The sequence below is a fragment of the Lepisosteus oculatus genome, chromosome 5 (assembly GCF_040954835.1).
Source record: "Lepisosteus oculatus isolate fLepOcu1 chromosome 5, fLepOcu1.hap2, whole genome shotgun sequence".
Classification (NCBI taxonomy): domain Eukaryota; kingdom Metazoa; phylum Chordata; class Actinopteri; order Semionotiformes; family Lepisosteidae; genus Lepisosteus; species Lepisosteus oculatus.
Window position 1 is genome coordinate 9,191,939 of NC_090700.1, and position 19,548 is coordinate 9,211,486.

Consider the following 19,548-nt stretch of genomic DNA (forward strand, 5'->3'; position numbering starts at 1 on the left):
TAACGGTCTGATTATGCTCCTTCTCTCGCACTCCAAAGAACAACTGTTACAACTGCATCTTCAAAACTATCTTTGTGTGACCACAATTTTATTTGGTAGGAAAAGAAAATCAAATCCATGACAGGACACGATCATGAAACTCAAACAAGGGCAGTAACATTAAATGCAAGGACAAAAAAATGCAATTAATAAAAACAGCACAGATTTAGGTAAATCACATTGAGAAAGTTTAAGAAGTTTGGCATGTATCAGGTATCCTTATATAGCTTATTTGTAGAACAATATAAAATAATACATGAAATTGTGACCATTTTAATGGTTTTCCACATCGCACTTCATCCTTCCATTTCCGTACACAATTTATAGGTACTCTGTATCATCCAAGATGAGGACATGAACAAATCTGTGTTGCTCTTTTTAGAACAATACACATCTAGTATTAGAGGATAATATGATAAATGAACTTGAACTGATGTCTGAAAACTTTACAATTTATCATTTCAATTACCTAAACAGCATCCGAAAAACCACAGCATTTTACTCCCATGGCTCTAAAGACTGAAAAAGAAAATTGTTGTGATGCTTGAAGATGTACATGTCAGTTACTAATAGTTGTATTGCCAGTGTGAGCTATAATGACTAACATTATCACATTAAGCAGTATGCAGTATGCTTAATGTGATACTTAGAAGGCACAGATTAATAATCATAAAACATCTAATATATGACTTGCTACAAACACCTAATGAAGCATTACTGAAATAATAATCATTGTAAGCATCATTCAAGAGGATGAGTCAGTATAATTCTATGCAAGCCATTTTTTCAACTTTGAAATTCTGGATGTCTATACAGACATAAAGCCTTCTCAAAAGAGCCACTCCAAATGAAGAAAGGCATCAATTCCAATTGAAGACAGGCACTGCCGTGAATGCAAATAATCCCCCAATGAGAATGAATTTTTTTTGCACAAACTGCCCAAATCTGATTTGGTTCAAGCATAATTCTCTCAAAAGAATGTATACAAAATGGTAGGGTCCTGCCCTTCTAAATTTTCATTAAAAATCTCAATATGAAATATAACATAACTGAAGGCATTTGTCCATTTAGAGGTTAAGAAATATTCAACTCGGTACAAAATTACTACAATAAACTCCTTTCAGTAAAACAATATCATCACTATTTGAATACGAATGACTTGTGTGGCTGTGAATTTATCATTAACTTGCTTAAAATGAAAGTGTATCCTGGCTGTCTAAGTAATGCCTTACAAAGGCACCATCACCACTGCCAATGTTTAAAAAAAAAAAAGTGCCCTTTGGTCTGATGAACAGGAGTATATCTAAGCAATTCACACACTGTGAACAATCTTTTTATTCATATTTTTTTTGATGGTACTCCAAATGACCATGCAGCAAATCAAGGGAGCACCTAGTTTAGATTACCAAGCTCCAGTCAGTGCCAGTAAGCAGCACAACTACAGCCCTTTCTTCTGAAGGCACCAGGATGTTCTGAAGGACTCAGCAGGTAAGTGATGAACCACAGCCATGAACCATACATTAGAGCCTAAAGGGCAGCCAATGGAAGGACATGAACAGAAAGCCAGTGGGTACATTATGACTATTACTTAGGGCTCCTGATTTACTATAAAACTAGTGATGAGCATAACTCTGGGCAATGTTCAAACAAAAGATTATAGAAAACATGCATGATGACATCTTAACCGTCATAGTAGATCCACGAGTACATTATGTCCTGACTATGATTCTTCATCCTTGATTATCTTGAGGTTCTTCAGACATTTTACACGACTCGGTGCTTTACACTAGTAGTAGAAATAGATATTTTAAATATACTATTAGCAAAGGAGTTTGCCAGTATACAACTACAAACACTACAAATTAGCCTGCAAAACCTACAAATAATAGTCATGACAACTCCAATTCCCTACATGTGCTATAACGGTCTCTTTAAAAGGAACCACAAAAGAGTACAAGTGCAATCAAGAAATGTTCAGAAAAGAAATCCTATTGAAAGATAAACCCTTGAAGAAGAGAAAACAGATTAGGACGGTATGGCTGTGCTTTTGACTGTAACACATCACAGTGTTACACCTTCTTATACAAAGGAAGTTTTATACAGAAAATTTGCCAAATCATTGTTTTACAGGTGACATTTTGGTAAGGGGTGTAGGTCCGGACTTGAACACATGTGAAATCTATGCATTTACAAACACCAACATGAAAGCAAATTAATTTCAAGTATGACTGTGCCACACTGTTGTTTCCTTCTTAAGACTGCAACTCTGTGCTTTTGTTTCCAACAGATATTTGAGACCTTTACTTAAGTCAAAACCAACACAGCATTACATAGACCTGAGACTGCAAAGCTAAGTTCTAATAACCCTAAGGCAGGTGATTACTGGGCGATTTGGAATCTGCTGCTTCTTTTATCCACTTCTTCATATATTGCACCTCCAAGTCACGAGCATTTAGCACAGATTGCGGATCGTAGGCATTGTTATAACGCAAGTCCAAGTGATGAGCCCCTTCCGGAATCATAATGACCACCAGCGATCCTGAGATCTTCTGAGTCACCCCACCACCTGACCAGGGATCTAGGCCTCCATTGCTGAAAAACAAAGACATTCTCAAGTAAGGCGGGACAGTATGACAGTTTGTTTAACATCGCTGAAGTCTAACTAGCGATCACATGGCAGGTGGGTGGTTTCAGTGAAGAAGCATATTTTAACCAGTCATAAAAATGAGCTTTCCATTGGTAGCAATCAATGATGTTTAATCAAAATACACATCCCTAGACCTAACATTTGGCATCTAAAACTTCAGATTAGTTACAGAATTCCACACAAAATGTTCCCAGTTATCAGACAGCACTGGAAACAACTATCCTTTCTTCATGTGCTTTAACATGGCATGATGTATAACCTGTATTAATAGTACATGGAATTCATTACATAATGTACTCATGATAAACATGCACTTTGTATTTACATAGAAAACATTTCATATTCAGGAAACTGTAAAGGTTGAGCTTCACAAGGAAGTCTAATAAAAAAAGTGAGAGCAGAGAGTTGTGTCAGCCAGCGAGGCACGAATAAAAAAAACATTTCAGCTGCGGAGGCTTCTTCAGTTCACAAGGGTCCACGGCCAAAATGAATTTGGCTTCTTAATTGTTACTTTTCAACATAGAACTGACCTCTACTCATGGATTGTTAATAATAACAGCATTGTATTTTTGGTCAGCACTTCTGATTTTTTTTTAACTTAAATGTGTATACCGGAAAATATTAGGCTGGGGTGAATTCTTCCATCCAGAACTTAACATGAAGCCCCTGCCCTGCTGGGACCAAAGCAGCATAACAACAAACAGTGGTAAATGAATGCAGCAGGCTTTGAGCCAATCAAAGGAATATGCCAGGCCAAAAAACTCCTGTTAAATCTTCCTAATTCACAATAGAAAGCCACTGCTTTTCAAGGAGCTTTTTTAGCATTCGTTTTCAAGCTTTCATTGTGAAAAGAATACTGCCCCCCCACACACACACACCCCAAGTGGGTAAAAATTGTGCCCACTGCTGGGGGGGGCAAAAGGAAGAAAATAAAATCAGAAAAGGAAGAAGATTTAAAAACAAAGTTTATATTCCAGTCATTCAAGAGTAGAACAAATGCTAAGCAATATTTTTTTTTCCTTAGTATGCATAAGGATAATTTTACACAGTTCAGTCTGTCTTAGTATTGCAAAGCCAGGCTTCGGGATACAGAAATACTACAATAGTAGCTGCATATCTTGGGCCATCCTCCTGTGTAGATCAACATCATAATTCACGCTTATGGGCCTCACAGGATTGCCAGCTGAAGAAGAGTTTGCAAGGTCCACTAGAACACGTGTGAAAAGCAAGGGAACAGGTTTTGTGTTCTCGGTATTCACCTGAAGATAATGTTGCTGTGAGAGCTAATGTTCTTCCCTCCATATACAGTAATGGCCCAATCGGCTCGAGGCCTCACCCCAAACTGCCCATAACACTCATCGGAGAAGGCTTGGAAATCCCACATCTGGGCCTCAAACATGTCGTTGACACCATCGGAGCACATGGGCATCACCATCTCTGTGCAGGCCTGAGGAGTGTTCAGATAACAGCTTAACATTTCTTGCAGTTAATAAAACTGTCAATTAAAGAAAGCAAAATGTAACTACAGACATTGTAAATCTTGCATTAGACTTTTTTTTAGAATACTCAAAGGGCTGATTTCAAGCAGAGATTTTAATAGAACATATTTGAGAAAACATGAATTAAAACAAATGACTGTAGGTGCTTAAAAGGCTTTTTGCCACAATCGGGTTCTGGTCAATGTTATGAATTCTAGGAAAAACAACTTCATTAAAAGTTGTGTTTCCATCAACCAAAAATTGATCTTGAAAACGTTGATTGTTATTACTAATAAATGATAATACATTTGTTCGAGGTTTATCTACATGGAGAATGCGCTTTGAATTTTACACAAATTATATGTTGAAAGCATGAATTGACGTTGAAATTAGTCACTACCTGATAATACCAGCCAATATAACCCAAATTTCCCGTGGCAGTCTGTGAAGTATTGAGACACTGGGTATTTCCTGTATGGTTGTAGTACACATTCACGGCTTGGAAAATACCCTGCAGCAAAGCTGTGTCTGGCAGAGATGGATCCTTAAGATACTGGCAGACAACCTAAGTGCAAATATGAGGAGCCACAAAAAAAAAACACAGCTCGTTAAAACAGATCAGAAAGGGAAAAAAAAAACACCCACGGATTGGTCACCTCTTGTGTTGGTAACATTTTCAGACAGTATATTTAATCTTTTATATGACTTCTCTGCAAAAAGTTAGAGACAACTGCATTTTTTAATGCTTCACGGTCTCAAGGGGATTCCTGAAGTTGGCAAGGATACTTTATCTGCACAGGTTTTCTCCACAGTGCTTTTGTGTGTGACTGAAGGAGGAGGCCAATGCCTGAGTACAGCTACAAACATGCTCTACCACTGGAGACCAGCAATTTACACCATGAAAAAAATGCAACTGCTCTCCAAAGCATCTTCCACCTACTTTTCAGATGGGATTAGACTGATACATTCAGCTCTGCCAACACATTTCTAGCCCGTAAGCCCTCAATACCTCCTCTCACAGTCACTAAGATAATCACATTAGCTTTGTCATTAAAAAGCTCCTCTTTACGGCTACTGCCTAAACCGCTTATACCACCCATAGGGGTCGCATACATTACCGGCACCAAGCCAAACAGCTGAAAATTACCATTTTGCGTTTGTCTTTCCTGAAGCTATTCATTAGGATTGTCGGACTAAGGGGGAAAAAAAAGTGAAAGATTGAGGAGATATTCCGAAAAAGTAATAATACTGTACAGTTCAGGTATCAGTTTGAGACCAGTTTTAAGTATATAAATACTACAACCCACAGAGATCCAAAGGCTTTGCAATTGGACCAAATCCCCAAATCTACTAAAATAATAACGAATGAGTCATTATTTTGTTATGTAAGTTAACGCATTTGTATATATTCATATACTATCCACCTTTGACCTTTTCAGCGAAGGAGATCTAAAACCAGCTACACGTAGTAGCTTTCTATTTTTACTTTTATTTATTTTTTCCCCTTTCCTTTTTCCTGTTACCTTAATTGGCCATGCTGGCAGGGGCTGAAGGAAGTTGGCTTCATACGGATAATCGACCATTGCCAGATTGACCCAGGTTTCTTGCAGCCAGCTCTTTACAGCCATGGCATCCTCCTTGTTCTTGAGCGGAGTGCAGAGTCTAAATTCACTGGAGAGCCACTGCAGACCTTCCTCTGAGAAGAAAAACAAACAGCATTTGAGAAGGCAACCATAAAAATCAAGAGTAGACTAAAATATCTTCAGATCAGCTTCATTACCATAAAGGCAGCCTTAATGAACAAAAAAATAAATATCAGTAAGATTATTCTATATGGGGGGGGGGGGGGGCCAATGACGCACTTTGTGATATTCTAAAATGTTTTATATTAACTTAAAGAAAATTAATTTAGTTTTATTTTGATGGGTTGTTATTTATAAAGTTAGCATTTTGCAAATACTGTACATAGACAAAGTCTTATTTTTTTTCAGGATTATATAAAGTATCCTGTCCTCCCTAACTTCCAACAGCGCAGAAATACAAAGAGGGAAACCCGTCCTGAAGCTCTATCAAGTCCTGGAAACTGTGAATTGTTCTGCCCAGATCACAGCCAGCCAGCAAAGGAGGAAAAAAGCCCTACCTGTCGATGTCACATTATCAATTGCCTTCCATGATCTCCTGATGCTTTCCGAACAGCCACTCCCACTCTTGGAGAAATCGTCAGTCACGATCTTGTAGAAAACACCACATGGCACCAGGCCTGGGAACTGCCATATTGGAGCAGACGAGGCCAGGGCACTGAAACAAAGTGGCAGATGTCTTACTGGCTCTTCCTCGATCTCTGCTGCCTCCAATGGATTCTTTCACCGCTACAAGTTCGAATGTCTGGCCAGCGGCCAGATGGAAGGTACAAGCTAAACAAAATCTTAATCGGTTTTGCACGTGTGGGCACTTTGGGGATGAGACAGAGAGACTGGAGTTAAAATGAAAGACCTAATTTTTCTGCAAAGTCTGGACAATGACATGCACAGTGTTTGCAACTCTGAAAGCACGCGTTAAATGTTATGCAACTTAAAAAACACTACCTTTCAAGGAACGGGTTACAGTTTGCTTTTAAAATCTTAAAAGGACTCACCCCACAACTACGTGTGGATACTTCATTCTTAACCAAGCAGCCAGCATTCCTCCATAGGAGCCTCCAAGAGCAATTACAGGGCTTTGCTGGGCACCTGGCACAGTCTTCTTCAGTTCTTCAATGAGCACGGCAAAATCAGCCAAAGCTTGCTCTGAGGTCAAATAGTTCAGATATTTTGGATCCTGTGGGCAAAAAGCCAAAAAGAAGATCATACAGGAGGAATGGAGTGAAACAAAAATTATCCATCAGAAAAAATGATTGAACACAGGTATAACTCATCTTAAAACTACCTCTCCTTTAACTTGCTCTTGAAATTCATATCACTGCCGAACTTTATGAATTGATGAACAATGGGAAAGTGGAAGAAGGACAGAAGTGTTGTCTCACTAAACCCATCAATGCCATTATCCCAAAATGCCTACATATGATTAAATCCTTAGTACAACTGGAATGATTTTGTGACTTTTCAAGTCCTTATTTTCCAGAAAAGTTATGTAAAACTACAGGGAATGGGAAAATCACAGAAATCAAGAATTTTTGGAACATTGCTCAAATTTATTTCTATACCATTTGCTTTTTCGCTCATTAAGTCACACTGACAGCTAAGTGCAGTGAAGAAGGCTGCAGACGAAATCTTTCTGAAAAAATAATCCAGGCAGAGGACTGAGAAAATCTTATCCAGACCCTGATTGATAAATATATATATATAGCATGCTATGCAGTGCAACAGTGGGATGGTCAGTACAGATATAACAAACCATAACATACTCACACTATACGACTGGTCTCCAAATGGTAAGGACTCTCCATAGTATCTGTGTTCTGCAAACACTAGCATTGCACCAAGCTCCTCAGCTACGTCCCACATGAAACCCTGTAGATAAAAGAAAAGTCATTACTTTCTATTTGCTCAACAATGGACTCAATCACATTTACTCACCATCAAGAAATGTTTCCTGAAAAGAGCTTTGAGCATATTTACAATGCAAAAGGATTTACAGGAGCAAGCAGAGGTTAATTCCAAACTGTGTTATTCTGAAACACTTATTTTATTCTCGGTTGATGGAATTAACCTCAGCATGTTCTTTTGCAGGACGCGGATCCCCAGAAACAGAAATTTAAACATGTTTAGGCTGAACACACTTTCTTCTAGCATTTGACCGCAGCGTTATCTCCTTGTAAACTGATCTCATTAGCCAGGTCAGGGCTGGTCCATACAGAGACAACCAAGTTACAGCTCTAAGAACTGTTCATGGATCACTAATGGGCAGTCTTCTCTCAGGGGTAAACCAGTCCCAGCATGATGACCAGGGACAGTGCCGTAAGAGGAGCTGCCATTTGGATGAGGCATTAAACTCATCCACGCCATTAAAGAGCCTATGGAGCAGTCCACAAGAGTAGGAATGTTAATCTTGTGTACTGGGAAAACTACACTTTGGATTTCTACAGTCTGGCCTTACACATACACTTCATCCATAACAAAAAAAAAAAGTGAAATTTTCTCCAGATACTATATCGTGTATATATACTGTAATGGATGGTGCACATCACCCAGGTGGGTATTCTCTTGGTGACCAGCAAGAAAGCCATGAGAAAATGGCTCCAACATATTATGAATGGTTTGATATTGTAAACAATCTATATAACAGGAAATATAGAATATAGAAATATATTTTTCTTCTCTGAAATTTCATGGCAATCTAAATCATTAGATGACCAGATTGTTTAACTACTACATTACCAAATTCAAGCAAATACTCTCCAAAGTCAAAGCAGTGCTTAAAATACTGTACCTACTGTATGATTTTAGATTTGATCATGTTCACATCCATAGCAAACAGTCATAGTTATCTACAGTGTGCACCAAATACTACCAATACAGTGTGTAGACCAAAAGAAAGAATCATTACTGTATTGTTGCAGAACCAGGTGATGTCTCCTTCATTTCCAGTGTAAAACAGGATTGGGCTGCCATCTTTATGCCTATGCTGGTCAGCTACTAGGTACCTCTGCTTGAATGTTGCATCTTCAACGAAGCCAAAGTGATCAATCTGTAATAAAGGAAACACCAATGACCAAACAGAAACGCGTTAGTCGTTTCTGCATTTCATTTCTCACACTTACTGCCTTTCAGCGGATTTGCACGTCAAGCCAAAGTGTAGCTAGCATCGAGGGGTGGACAGGAAAGGTTTTGAGAGTGCGATGGATGACCACCTGCAAGGGATACAGCGCAGATCTGGGGGTGTCGTCAAAATATAAGCAACCTGGCCCTGTGCCATTGCCCCGTTCTGAAAAGACAGCCCCGTGGTTGTGTGTGAGGATAATTAGCCTCAATTTGTATTAAAATCCAGAGCCAGTTTCAGGGATGCCAAATTAGTTCCAGTTTAGCAGAGCTCTGTGATATCCTTTCATTAACCATCAGTGCTTATTGAGTGCCCTTCCTTTTTCTCTGCACTCTCCCCCGTTTGGAATGAAAACCGCAGATAACTTTACAGAGGACCAACCGAAACACCACCGCTGTGTGCTACAAAGGAGATGTTCCCTACTTGAAACCCACCCAATAACCTTCACTGAAAGTTCCCCCCCCCCCTTCTTCTCTGCTGCTTACATAATACCAGCATATTATCCGTAAAAAAAAAAAAAAGATTCTCGGACAGAAAAGCAGTCATTTTTTCCCCAAAGCCTTCACCACTCTTTCTATTGTGTCAGCACAACTATGGATTCCATCAAAAGTAGCCTGTTGAAAATACAAACACTTCTAACCTATGTCAACCATATTTTTCTTTTTTATCAAGCAGTAGTAACATGGCAAAAGGTATGTCAATAAAATGTTCATGAAATTACTCAAATGTACTGTATAACCTGGGGAAAATAATGAAGTACTCTTCTCTTTTGACTTTGAAAGGCCAAGAATCACCATTACAAATTACAATTCCAAACAAAAATTCTACACATTTTTTACACGTGAAAAACAGAGGAATTTGCATATAAAATAATGTATTCATAATAATTCATGCGGAGCGAAGTTTCAGTCTACTGTTCAAGTACATAATCCTTTTATACGTGATAGTAACACTGCATTCACGCCAAATTAAAATCCGTATTGGAGAAACGAAGAGAGCGCCACCTTTTGTCAATCTGCAACAAGTGAACCTTAAAGTACTGAAATTATTATTTGATTAGATGGCCTTTTATATACAAGAAACGCCCAGAGGTATAATTATCTACATATAAACGTCATTAAAAGAAGACACATAAATTCTACTGAGAGGTGTTAAAACATTTTCTTTTTTAAGCACTAAGGTCCAGTGCATTAACTTCTATACAGTAACACTGATCCAAAACGGAAAGAGTTAAACATTGCCCCCTTGTGGTTCCATAGAATAATACATCTTAATAATTCTTAAGATAACACAAACGTTACTTTGAACGCTTTGACTGCTACTTTGAACCCTACAACATCCTGTTTAACTGACAACACGTGATCCATGTAAAAGTAATGCAACCCCTTTAAATCCAATCGCTATATATGGTCCGAAAAACACTTCTGTAGACTTTGAGATGACTCTTTTCTAGTGCTGAAAAAAACAGGCTAGACGGGGATTTTAATCAAATTTTGCACGTCTCATGTGAAAACAAGGTCGCGTAAAATACAGAATATTTACCTTCCTAAACACTCTAAGACAAAAAGTTAACAGTACATAGTAGCGTGCATTTCAATAGAGGAGATTACTACAAGTTGTTAAATCTGAAGCTATAAAAGGATTTCCTGTAGTTTTTTTCCCTCCTGGATACAGAAGCAGGTTTCAGGATTTCCTCTACACACACACACACAACTGCTAGACTACTTATTCTTTCCAGAGTCTAGGCACCCCAGTCCACAGAAGCACAGCACACTGATGTGTTTCTGTACATGTCACAAATGAAGTCCTGACAAATAATTCTTAAGAAATTGAGACCCTAAGGAAATCGAATAATTCCTCCGGGAGTGATACAATATCATATGACAAGGCTTTTATGTGACTGAACGACCGGGCATGTGGGACTCTTTAGAAGTCGATCATATTTACTTAACTATCAGACAAGGAGCGCATTGCTATTTGCGTGCAAAAAAAATGGAGCAGGCACAGCAACAATCTACAGTATGGAAATTAGGCAGCTACAGATTTTTCTGTAAACATATACCCTCTTACTTATATAGTGAAGCACTGTGAAAACACTTGAGGAAATATATATAGTCTACTGTCAATATTTCAGGTCTTTCAAGTGGTTTGAAGTGATTTCAAAATGTATCGACGGCAGACTTCCTGTAGACTGCTGAACCAGCACAGATCTATGAAGAACCGATGCTGAAACAGTGTCTTGTGATGAGCACATGACTAAGTTCGGCTATATAGTTAACGTCACCTGACCACACGCTATTTGTCCGCAAGTTACAAATGCAATTCTCTTTTGCAAACGATAGTGATAAATAGACGATTTGTGCCTCAACGTGGGAGCATGTTGGAAAAAAAAATAACCACATATTCAAAACTACCTTCGTGTCAGTGATTTGCAGGCGACAGTGATTTCAGGCGTTTCCTTCAGGAAATGCACAACTAAAAACGATGCTGACCACATTGGGTAGTTTTTCAGGAAAGTTGAATACACACCCTGTGCAGGACCTATTTCGTCAAGTTGCAAGCTCGGATGTTATTTTGCGAACAGCAGCACAGCCAGAAGCTGTTTAATAGTTTTGTACTTCCACACAGTGAAGGCAAAACGGAAATATATTGTATGCAAAAGTAATCAGCGCAGCTTTTGTTTATGCAGTAGTAAATAGAATACTAGAGGAAATCCTGTTAATGTCAGCAGTTACTAATGAGCTGCGCAAACAATTTACCGTCATACTTTCCCCTCAAAAGTAAAAAATCTACCAAAATTTCCATAATTCCATTTAGAAATAGTTACAGCAGGCATACAGATCACCTTCCGGAGTCTCAGTGATTTAATTACGCAACTCTCCGACAAATTAAAATGTAATTTAAAAAGTTTGCTGTAACAATGCGTCTTCTCTTTCTGATTAGTCAAATCTCCACGGAGTTCATGCACTTGAAGTTTCATTTCAGTGAAGCACATACAGTACATTGCAATGATAATGCATACATTTCAACAGAGATATGTTATTTGTAACCAACAGAAAACTAACAAAATGGAGCAATAAAACTGCAAATATTTAAAGGTAGATTGTCATTTCCAAAATGAGCAAAACCGGTATAATCAAGTAATTAGTCATCTTTTAAGCACAGGTTTATGTTGCTGTTTGCTTTAATAAGTTAACAAAATCTAATTAAAAATGAGTTTTCTGATTATTTTTTAACATTTAAATTAATGAAATGCGGCTGCACAAAAACAGTTGAAGACAGGTCACCCACTTTAGCGAAAAGCAATCCAGATAACTAATGCAATACTTGTACAGCTACATTAAAACATTTTATATTAGACTAAATTACACACACAAAAAAAAAACAGTTTTAACTTCATACACACACACAAGTCAGGTTGGCCATATACAGTTCATGGTCACCGAGAGTGACGGAATACTGTACTTACCTTCTGTTCAAAATAGTAGGTTTTATAATTAATTAGGTTTGTCCGTGTTTCAGGATTTGAGACAACCCCTCTTCTGGATAAAAGCGGTGATTTAAAAGCAGAAATTACGTGAAAAGAAATTAGACCTACAGCAAGGAAACTAGTGACATTAAGTCTTATGACTGCGTTAAAATGAGATGCCATGATCCATAGAAAAACCGGAGTGAAGCGTAGAAGCAGAGGGACCTAATCACAGCGCAAAAGACTTCCTGGTTTATCAGCAGAAGACGACAGAGACAGCTAGAGTTTAAAAAGAGGAAGGAAAAGAAACTCGGCATCACTAACGAGATGTAGTTAACCTTAGTAAAGTGGGGGGGTGGGGGACTTAAATCAGTACGAGTAATATAGAAATTCTGGGAATTCGGAGACAATTAGCTATGTGTTCACTTTGTTCATTATTCCTCAATTCAGAGTTTCTCTGTATAACGTTAAAGTTATTTTTTACACAAAAGAAATGCTAAAAAAATATCTGTCCAAGTAGTATGTTAAACCGCTAACGATACACTGAATAAAGAATTATATAGCAGACATTAAAAATAATATGAAAGCATGTCAACTCAGTAGTGCATCAATTCCAAATACTAAACTTGCGTCATTACACGGTCACAACAGATATCGCCTTCAACGAGCATTTTACGTCTGTCGAAAAGTACTGTTGCTAAAGTGACCGCCTAGTTGCCAAGGTTACACTTCGCCCCTTTTTTTCGCTAGATCGAATTATGATTGGTTCTACCACCTATCGTAATTTGGTTTGTCTAGTATTCATTGAGACGTTCTGATTGGTTGTTACAGTGTTTATTGGGGGGAAATTTGAAAAAAAACGCTAACAAATCTTTTTGGTGGTTTTGTAATAGACATGGGATTATGCGTTTCACTACAGACGTCACTTAATTTTCACCCATTTTACACATGTTCTTTTCTTTTAAATGTGATATTTCTCTTTCAAGACCACATGCCTCCGAGAAGGGTCTTGATCAGTGGTTCCGTGTTGTCTCTCCAAGATCCTTGTGTTTTGTATCCGTGTTGTCAGAACTGCGTGTCCAGGTTGTTCATAAATAAGTCTGGGTAAGAATGGAAATAATGATGAGATTGTGTCAAATGAAAAATAATGTTACAATGGCAAATCATTGTTTTTATCTTGATTCCACAGATGTATTTGCAAGAAGTGTGGTTTCATCTGTGGAGTGGACGATGTCAAGTATAGGTACAGGCTATCTTTCGGTGTCGCAAGAAACAGTGATATATTTGGAGTAGCAGTATTCGGCAGCTGTCTGGATCCTTACTTTGGTGTTTCTGCTGGATTTCTTCATAGGTACAATTTTTACCCATTGTCTTTTTAATTAACAATACAGTACTGACGTCTTTGTTATCTAAGACATATGCTAGAATATTGGTGCCTTTATTCATTATTTACTGAATGTAAATAATTACTAAATTAATGGGATTTTGCTTGCTTTCCTAATTCTTAAACCAAACCGTACAGCTTATTCAAGGTACAGTTGTTAGGATGCTTAAACATTAACTAACATATGCATCATAATACACTTGTGTTTACACTTTTAAGTTTTGGCACCCATTGAAATTAAGAAATGTATTTAAGTATAAGCTCTCTGCCTACAAGATCCTTAAGGGTCTAGTCCTTCATATCTTTAATAATTAGCAATTCTAATGTGTCTGGTTACCCTAATTTACAAACAAATGTAAATCTCTCCCTGTTTTTTGAAATTATGCATTTAATATGACCTAGCGTTAGATCAGAACTTCATTCCGTTCCATATTAGGAGCTTCAATACAAATTTTAAAAAGTGGCATGTTTTATTTTTATTTATAGTTGGATACATATTAGACACAAACTCTATTTTATGTTACTGTTGCGTTTGAAGTGATACTTGTAGTAGAGGTGTTTGCATTAAGAATAAATTGTATGTATGATGTACATACTGTGAAATCAGATATGTATGCATAAAAGGATTTTAAACCATGTTTACCTTTTCTGTTTTCATAGATTTATGGAGGATTTAAAGAAGGATGCTGGTGATATGGTGCACACACTCTTAATCCAGGCAGTGAAAGATTGCTTTGTTGGAAGACATTTCATATTTGGAATTAAGGTAGCTTTAAAACATTGAAATATCTGACTGGACATTTGATTGAAAACGAGAATATTACACTAAAATATCGAGAAACTATTTTCAGAAATTCAAGAATAGATTTTGAAATATAGTAATTGCATTCCCATTCCCATTTAAAGTAAAAGGCTGACTAAAAAATGTTTAGTGAATGGCTGATTTGTTAAAACATCAGCAGGACCAACATTAAAAGAAGGGACCGCACTGCACTTTAAGTCAGTCTTCTAGTATACTAGCATGTAAATTTCCATTAATTTGTTTTTGAGGGTTACTTTTAAGATAATAATATGTACCTATAGATGTATTTTAAGCATGTTTCTGATGAGCATGATCTTTATTTTAACAGTTGTCCAGTGTCCAATCCAGAAAACACTCCTCATTTGGTGAAGGCCTGGTTCAGACCTCATGCAGCCAGTACTCTGGTCAGTTTGTTGCCTGCCAGATTGCTTTGCCTAATGCAGCTATTGTTGGTTGCACCGTGATAACCTACTTGAAGAAACTGCTACAAGCAGTTCATGTTACAAACTTTCCCAATGTGTCACAGCAACCTGGGGGCCCTACAGCTGTGGAGCAAGATGTCACTGTGGAGTTAAACAGCTTGGAATGTTCATTGGCACACAGTGGGCAATCATGTACACAATGGAGCAGTGGAGGAAATGCCATAGGACCTTGGCAGCAATCACCTGGAATAATCACTTCATCCGCAGAAGAACTCAGCCAAGACTCAAGCAGCCGTTCAGAATGGGGCAGGAGGTCTCTAGAATCCCACAAATACCAGTGCATTTCAAAGTCTTCCAATGGTGCATCCCTTCAGCATGTGTCTTCACATTGTTTTACCCCATACAAAGGTGAGAGAAGTGGAGATGAGAGTATGACGAGAGAAGAAACTTCTTTAGAAAGGTATCAATGTAACTCTGCCTTGTATGAGTCAAGAGAAAGGATAAACGCTGAGAAAGCCTTTGGAAGTGACTTTCAGAGTAGAGTGTCATCTCTGTCAGACACTCCCAGGTCATTACTAAGTATGTTGCCGGTGTTGTACCCTCAGGAAAGCCGGTTAAATGTGCAGGATGAATGTACAGACCCTTGTCTGAATGAGACGTGGAGAGCTGCATTTTCTGAAAGAAATGACGGTGTATCTTTTTTGCAAGGGGAATCATCTTTGACTAAAGAAAACAACTATAATTCTTTAGCATGGAAAGAACTTCCATTCTCAGAAAGTCTAAGTGAGTTCATTGGTAAAGTAGAAAGAGAACCTGGTGAGACAGCGTTGAATGCTGTTCAAGAGGCTATAAATAACAGTCAAAAGTCACAGAAGGCCTCTTCTGCTGAGATGCACAAGTCTATAAATTTGCATGGAGCAGATAACGTCAACATTCCAGAATCTTCTCCAAACTTCAAGATTCCTACCCAAGAATCTACATCAGATCTGACTACAACAGAATTCACAGCGGGAGTGTATGGGGGCCATTCATCCATTTCTTTCCGGAATCCTCCTGAGGTGTACAATAAAGAGAACTGCAATTTATATGCAAATGTAATGGACAGGAAAGAAAATGAAGCGTTAAAAGGGCTTGTGCATTATGCCAGAGGAGAATCGGAATCCGCTCTTAATATGCGGATCTCCTGTGACTCAGGAGTCGGTGAAAAGAAAGAGACTAGTGTGCCGTTTTGTAAAATGGGTTCCAGAATACCAAGGTCTGTAATTATGTGGGAGTCCTCTGAACAGAACAATATTCCACAGTGGGAAGGGTGTTCAGATGCTAATTCTGAATCAGTTTCAAGAAAGTGTCAGGCAAAATGCACTCAGGATAATTCCATAGATTTGAACAGTCTTGATGTTGTAATTAAAGAGAAAAACAAATTGAATCGCAGCACTGATTGCACCAAAGAAGATGAACTTGGAATTTATGTTACCAGTGTCCGTAATTGGGACAGTGCAAAAAAAGAACACCCAATGCAAAACAATTATAGAAACACTGAAGATGTTTACAATGCATCTGCTGATCTGTTTAGCAGCAGTCACAATAGCATCAATACAGAGGAGGGGGTGAGCACGCCATTGAACATTATGCCGCTGCAGTCATCTCTTTGTGTTAAAGAACATGCTCATGTGATGGATCATGGTGTCCCACGGGCGTCGGAGTGCCCTTCTTTTCAGGATCCGAAGGGAATGCTCACTAGTGGATTTCACAATACAGATTCAGAATTTTCAGTGTCTCAAGATTTTGTACCCTCTTCCCAGTCAACTCCTATTTCAAGGCAGCTAGCCTCTTTACAGCAAATCCCAAAGATATTTCATATTTGTGAACCCAACCACCTTAGTCATTATGAAACCAGAAGTAACTTACTGACTCGACACCTTCTGAAAGAGCATAGGCAAAGCAGTTTGCAAACTGATTTTGGAATAGAGTGCAAGAGCACAAAATATTTCTCTGGAGTATGTGACAGTGATGCAGAAGAATTGATCCCTTCTTCTGTGACCAAAGTTTCATGTATGTTCAGACTTCAGAGATTGACCAGGAACTCCAGAGGACATCAATTTAAGGGAAATTATAACTGCAAGAGAAATTTGTACAACTCTGCTCATCTTAGGAAAATACCTTCAAAAGGTGAAAAACATGAAAAGGCGCTGAACAAACTCAAAACGATTAAAGAAGCTGTTAAATGTAACAAGTTAAAATCAATACAGATTTCATCGAGTCCAAGAAAAGATTGCTCTCTGACATATGGAGACTCAAATAGAGAGAGAAAGGGTGCATCTAATGTGGATGGTTTTCAGATAAATATGGATACTGAAGTCAAAGACAGTTTCTCCTGTGATACAGTCAGCAATACTCTGTCTGATGGCCATGACAGTATGACTGGTAACTGGTCACAGGACCTCTTTTCTGATTCTACAGGCTCTTCCTTCTGTTGAGACCAAAATCTAAGAAATCTTAATGAAACGGCAAGAAATTGGGTTTTTTAGGGGTCTGAATTTGGATTTTGCTCCTTTATAGCACAGGGAGTAGGTGACAACCTCTTAATCCAGTCTTATTTTTTTTCCAACAGTTTATCAATGATTTGTAACTGCAAATTGTTCCTCACATGTATTACTTTTCATCCTCTTGGCTTTTATAAATTGCACACAGTGGCTATGCAGATTATAAAAGTTTTATTATTTTTATTAACGGACACAGAAGTGTTAATGCATGTGTAAGTGAAAGGTATTTCTGTAACTCACTATGGCAATTTTGCTTACCTTAGTTCAGAGGCATTCATGCAATTGTATGTATGGCAAGCCAGTGAGAGTGATTCAAGCACAGTTTTGGGAGTTATATTTTTCATTCCACCAACTTGCCTTTGATAAAATTGTTACTGGATTCACATACTCAGAGTTCAATCTATGACTGCTATTTGCCAAGATCTAATTTTAACCAAATTCTTCACTGTATTGAACTTTTACATTTGGTACAAAAAGTGTGTTATGTCCTGTTTTCTTGTTTTGAAAGAATTATACGGATACCCCTGGTATATAATTGCTTGCCAGGTGCAATAGTGCATTGTGAATCTAGGCACTAGTACAGAAACTTAACATTCAGTAACATCAACTTCAGTTAAGAACCTGGCTGGAACATTTCAGTGCTCTGAAATTAAGCATGTCCAGCTTCTCCTAGAGTTGCATATATTGTGAAAAAGCATGTATTTCATACTTCATTCATGGTATGTGCTTCAGTAAACAGCATTATTATTCGGATAGTCAAGTGAAATCTAAAAATCATTTTTGATGTATACTAATGAAATTTGTATTTCAGGTTGAAAGATTAATATGAGGCAGAAATATAGGATTTCAGCTTTTCTTTCTGGGTATTATTTTGCATACATATTTAGCTATGTTAAAATAATGTGATTTGTTGTGTTCAGTCTCCCTGTTTCAGGTGAGCATGAGTATTGGGACAAATGGCTGACAGGTGTTTCTAATTTCTTGGGTTTTGCTCCTATAGCAGTAATTGTGAAAGCATAAAAAGAACTTTTACTGTATATGTTTATATAAATATTAGAATTTGTATAGTATTTTGTATATTTTTGTCAACATAATTACTACATTAATCAGTCGTTCTATTTGAATAAACATTTGTTTTTGTATCACTGTTTGCTTCTTCTGCTGCTACTAAATATTAAAAAGGATGACAATAATCAGTATTTACAAAAAAAAGTGGCATATTGTTGTGCTTTTAGATTGTAATTGTAGAATACAGTATTTGTCCTCAAGACCTGATTTCAAAATTTCTCAGCCCCTGCCCCACTCCACAGCAATATCTTAATGGGTTTAATTGCAACTGAAGAGCTCTAAAAGAGTTTTTGGTATTTTAGCTGCAAGTGAAGTAAATGGGTTTGAAGGTGTAAGCGTACAGGTATGTGAAACTAACCAAAGAGAAGTAACCTTAATGATTCAGTTTCGTGCAGCTTCCCTGAAGAAGGAGTTACTGTTATTTTTCCAGCTCTGTCTGTAACCTAGCCTGGAAAGAAACTGTGCCAAAGTGTTTTAGAAATGACATTCTGATGGCCCTGCTCTGGGGTTGGTCTCTTTTGCATTGTTGAAAGAAAGCCAAAACTTGGGCCAAGAAATTGTTTTAAGCTACAAGCTCTTTCTTCTGATACACAAAGCTTTGATATAATGCACTAGAAATAAAACCATCTACAGCAAGAGGCCAAGTAATATATGAAAGATCAAATATTAAAAAAGAAACACCTGAAAAGTAGAGGTTGTCATTACTGCTTATTAATGTTAACTGTTTTGCAAAGTATTGTTTTTTAAAAATTAAATCTACTGTTGGCTGCGTTATCATGTTTTTATTAAACAGTGTATATAGTTGTTAAATACAGCCCATTTTTGTATTGTGAATGAAGATTAAAAATATGTATTCTCAATTTCTCCCTTGTGTGTATGATTAGTATGTGCAGAATAAATTGCTTTTTAATAGCAATTGAAAAGATACATAAAACAAA

The 19,548-nt window shown here is 37.6% G+C and overlaps 2 protein-coding genes across 2 annotated transcripts; one reads left to right on the forward strand and one right to left on the reverse strand.

Annotated features, from left to right (window-relative positions):
* Positions 1 to 59: 59 nt before the first annotated feature.
* On the reverse strand, positions 60 to 12,992 carry prcp (prolylcarboxypeptidase (angiotensinase C)). Its single transcript, XM_006628075.3, has 9 exons — positions 12,392 to 12,992; positions 8,710 to 8,850; positions 7,572 to 7,673; positions 6,800 to 6,981; positions 6,305 to 6,462; positions 5,688 to 5,860; positions 4,565 to 4,729; positions 3,946 to 4,133; positions 60 to 2,631 (listed from the first exon to the last, which is right to left on the reverse strand). Exons 1-9 carry the CDS (start codon positions 12,572 to 12,574, stop codon positions 2,406 to 2,408), a joined length of 1,518 nt encoding a protein of 505 aa, XP_006628138.3. The 5' UTR covers positions 12,575 to 12,992; the 3' UTR covers positions 60 to 2,405.
* Positions 12,993 to 13,209: 217 nt separating this feature from the next.
* ddias (DNA damage-induced apoptosis suppressor) lies at positions 13,210 to 19,440 on the forward strand. Its single transcript, XM_006628076.3, has 4 exons — positions 13,210 to 13,495; positions 13,581 to 13,742; positions 14,436 to 14,541; positions 14,906 to 19,440. The coding sequence occupies exons 1-4, from the start codon at positions 13,287 to 13,289 to the stop codon at positions 17,474 to 17,476; spliced, it is 3,048 nt and encodes a 1,015-aa protein (XP_006628139.3). The 5' UTR covers positions 13,210 to 13,286; the 3' UTR covers positions 17,477 to 19,440.
* The last annotated feature ends 108 nt before the right edge of the window (positions 19,441 to 19,548 follow it).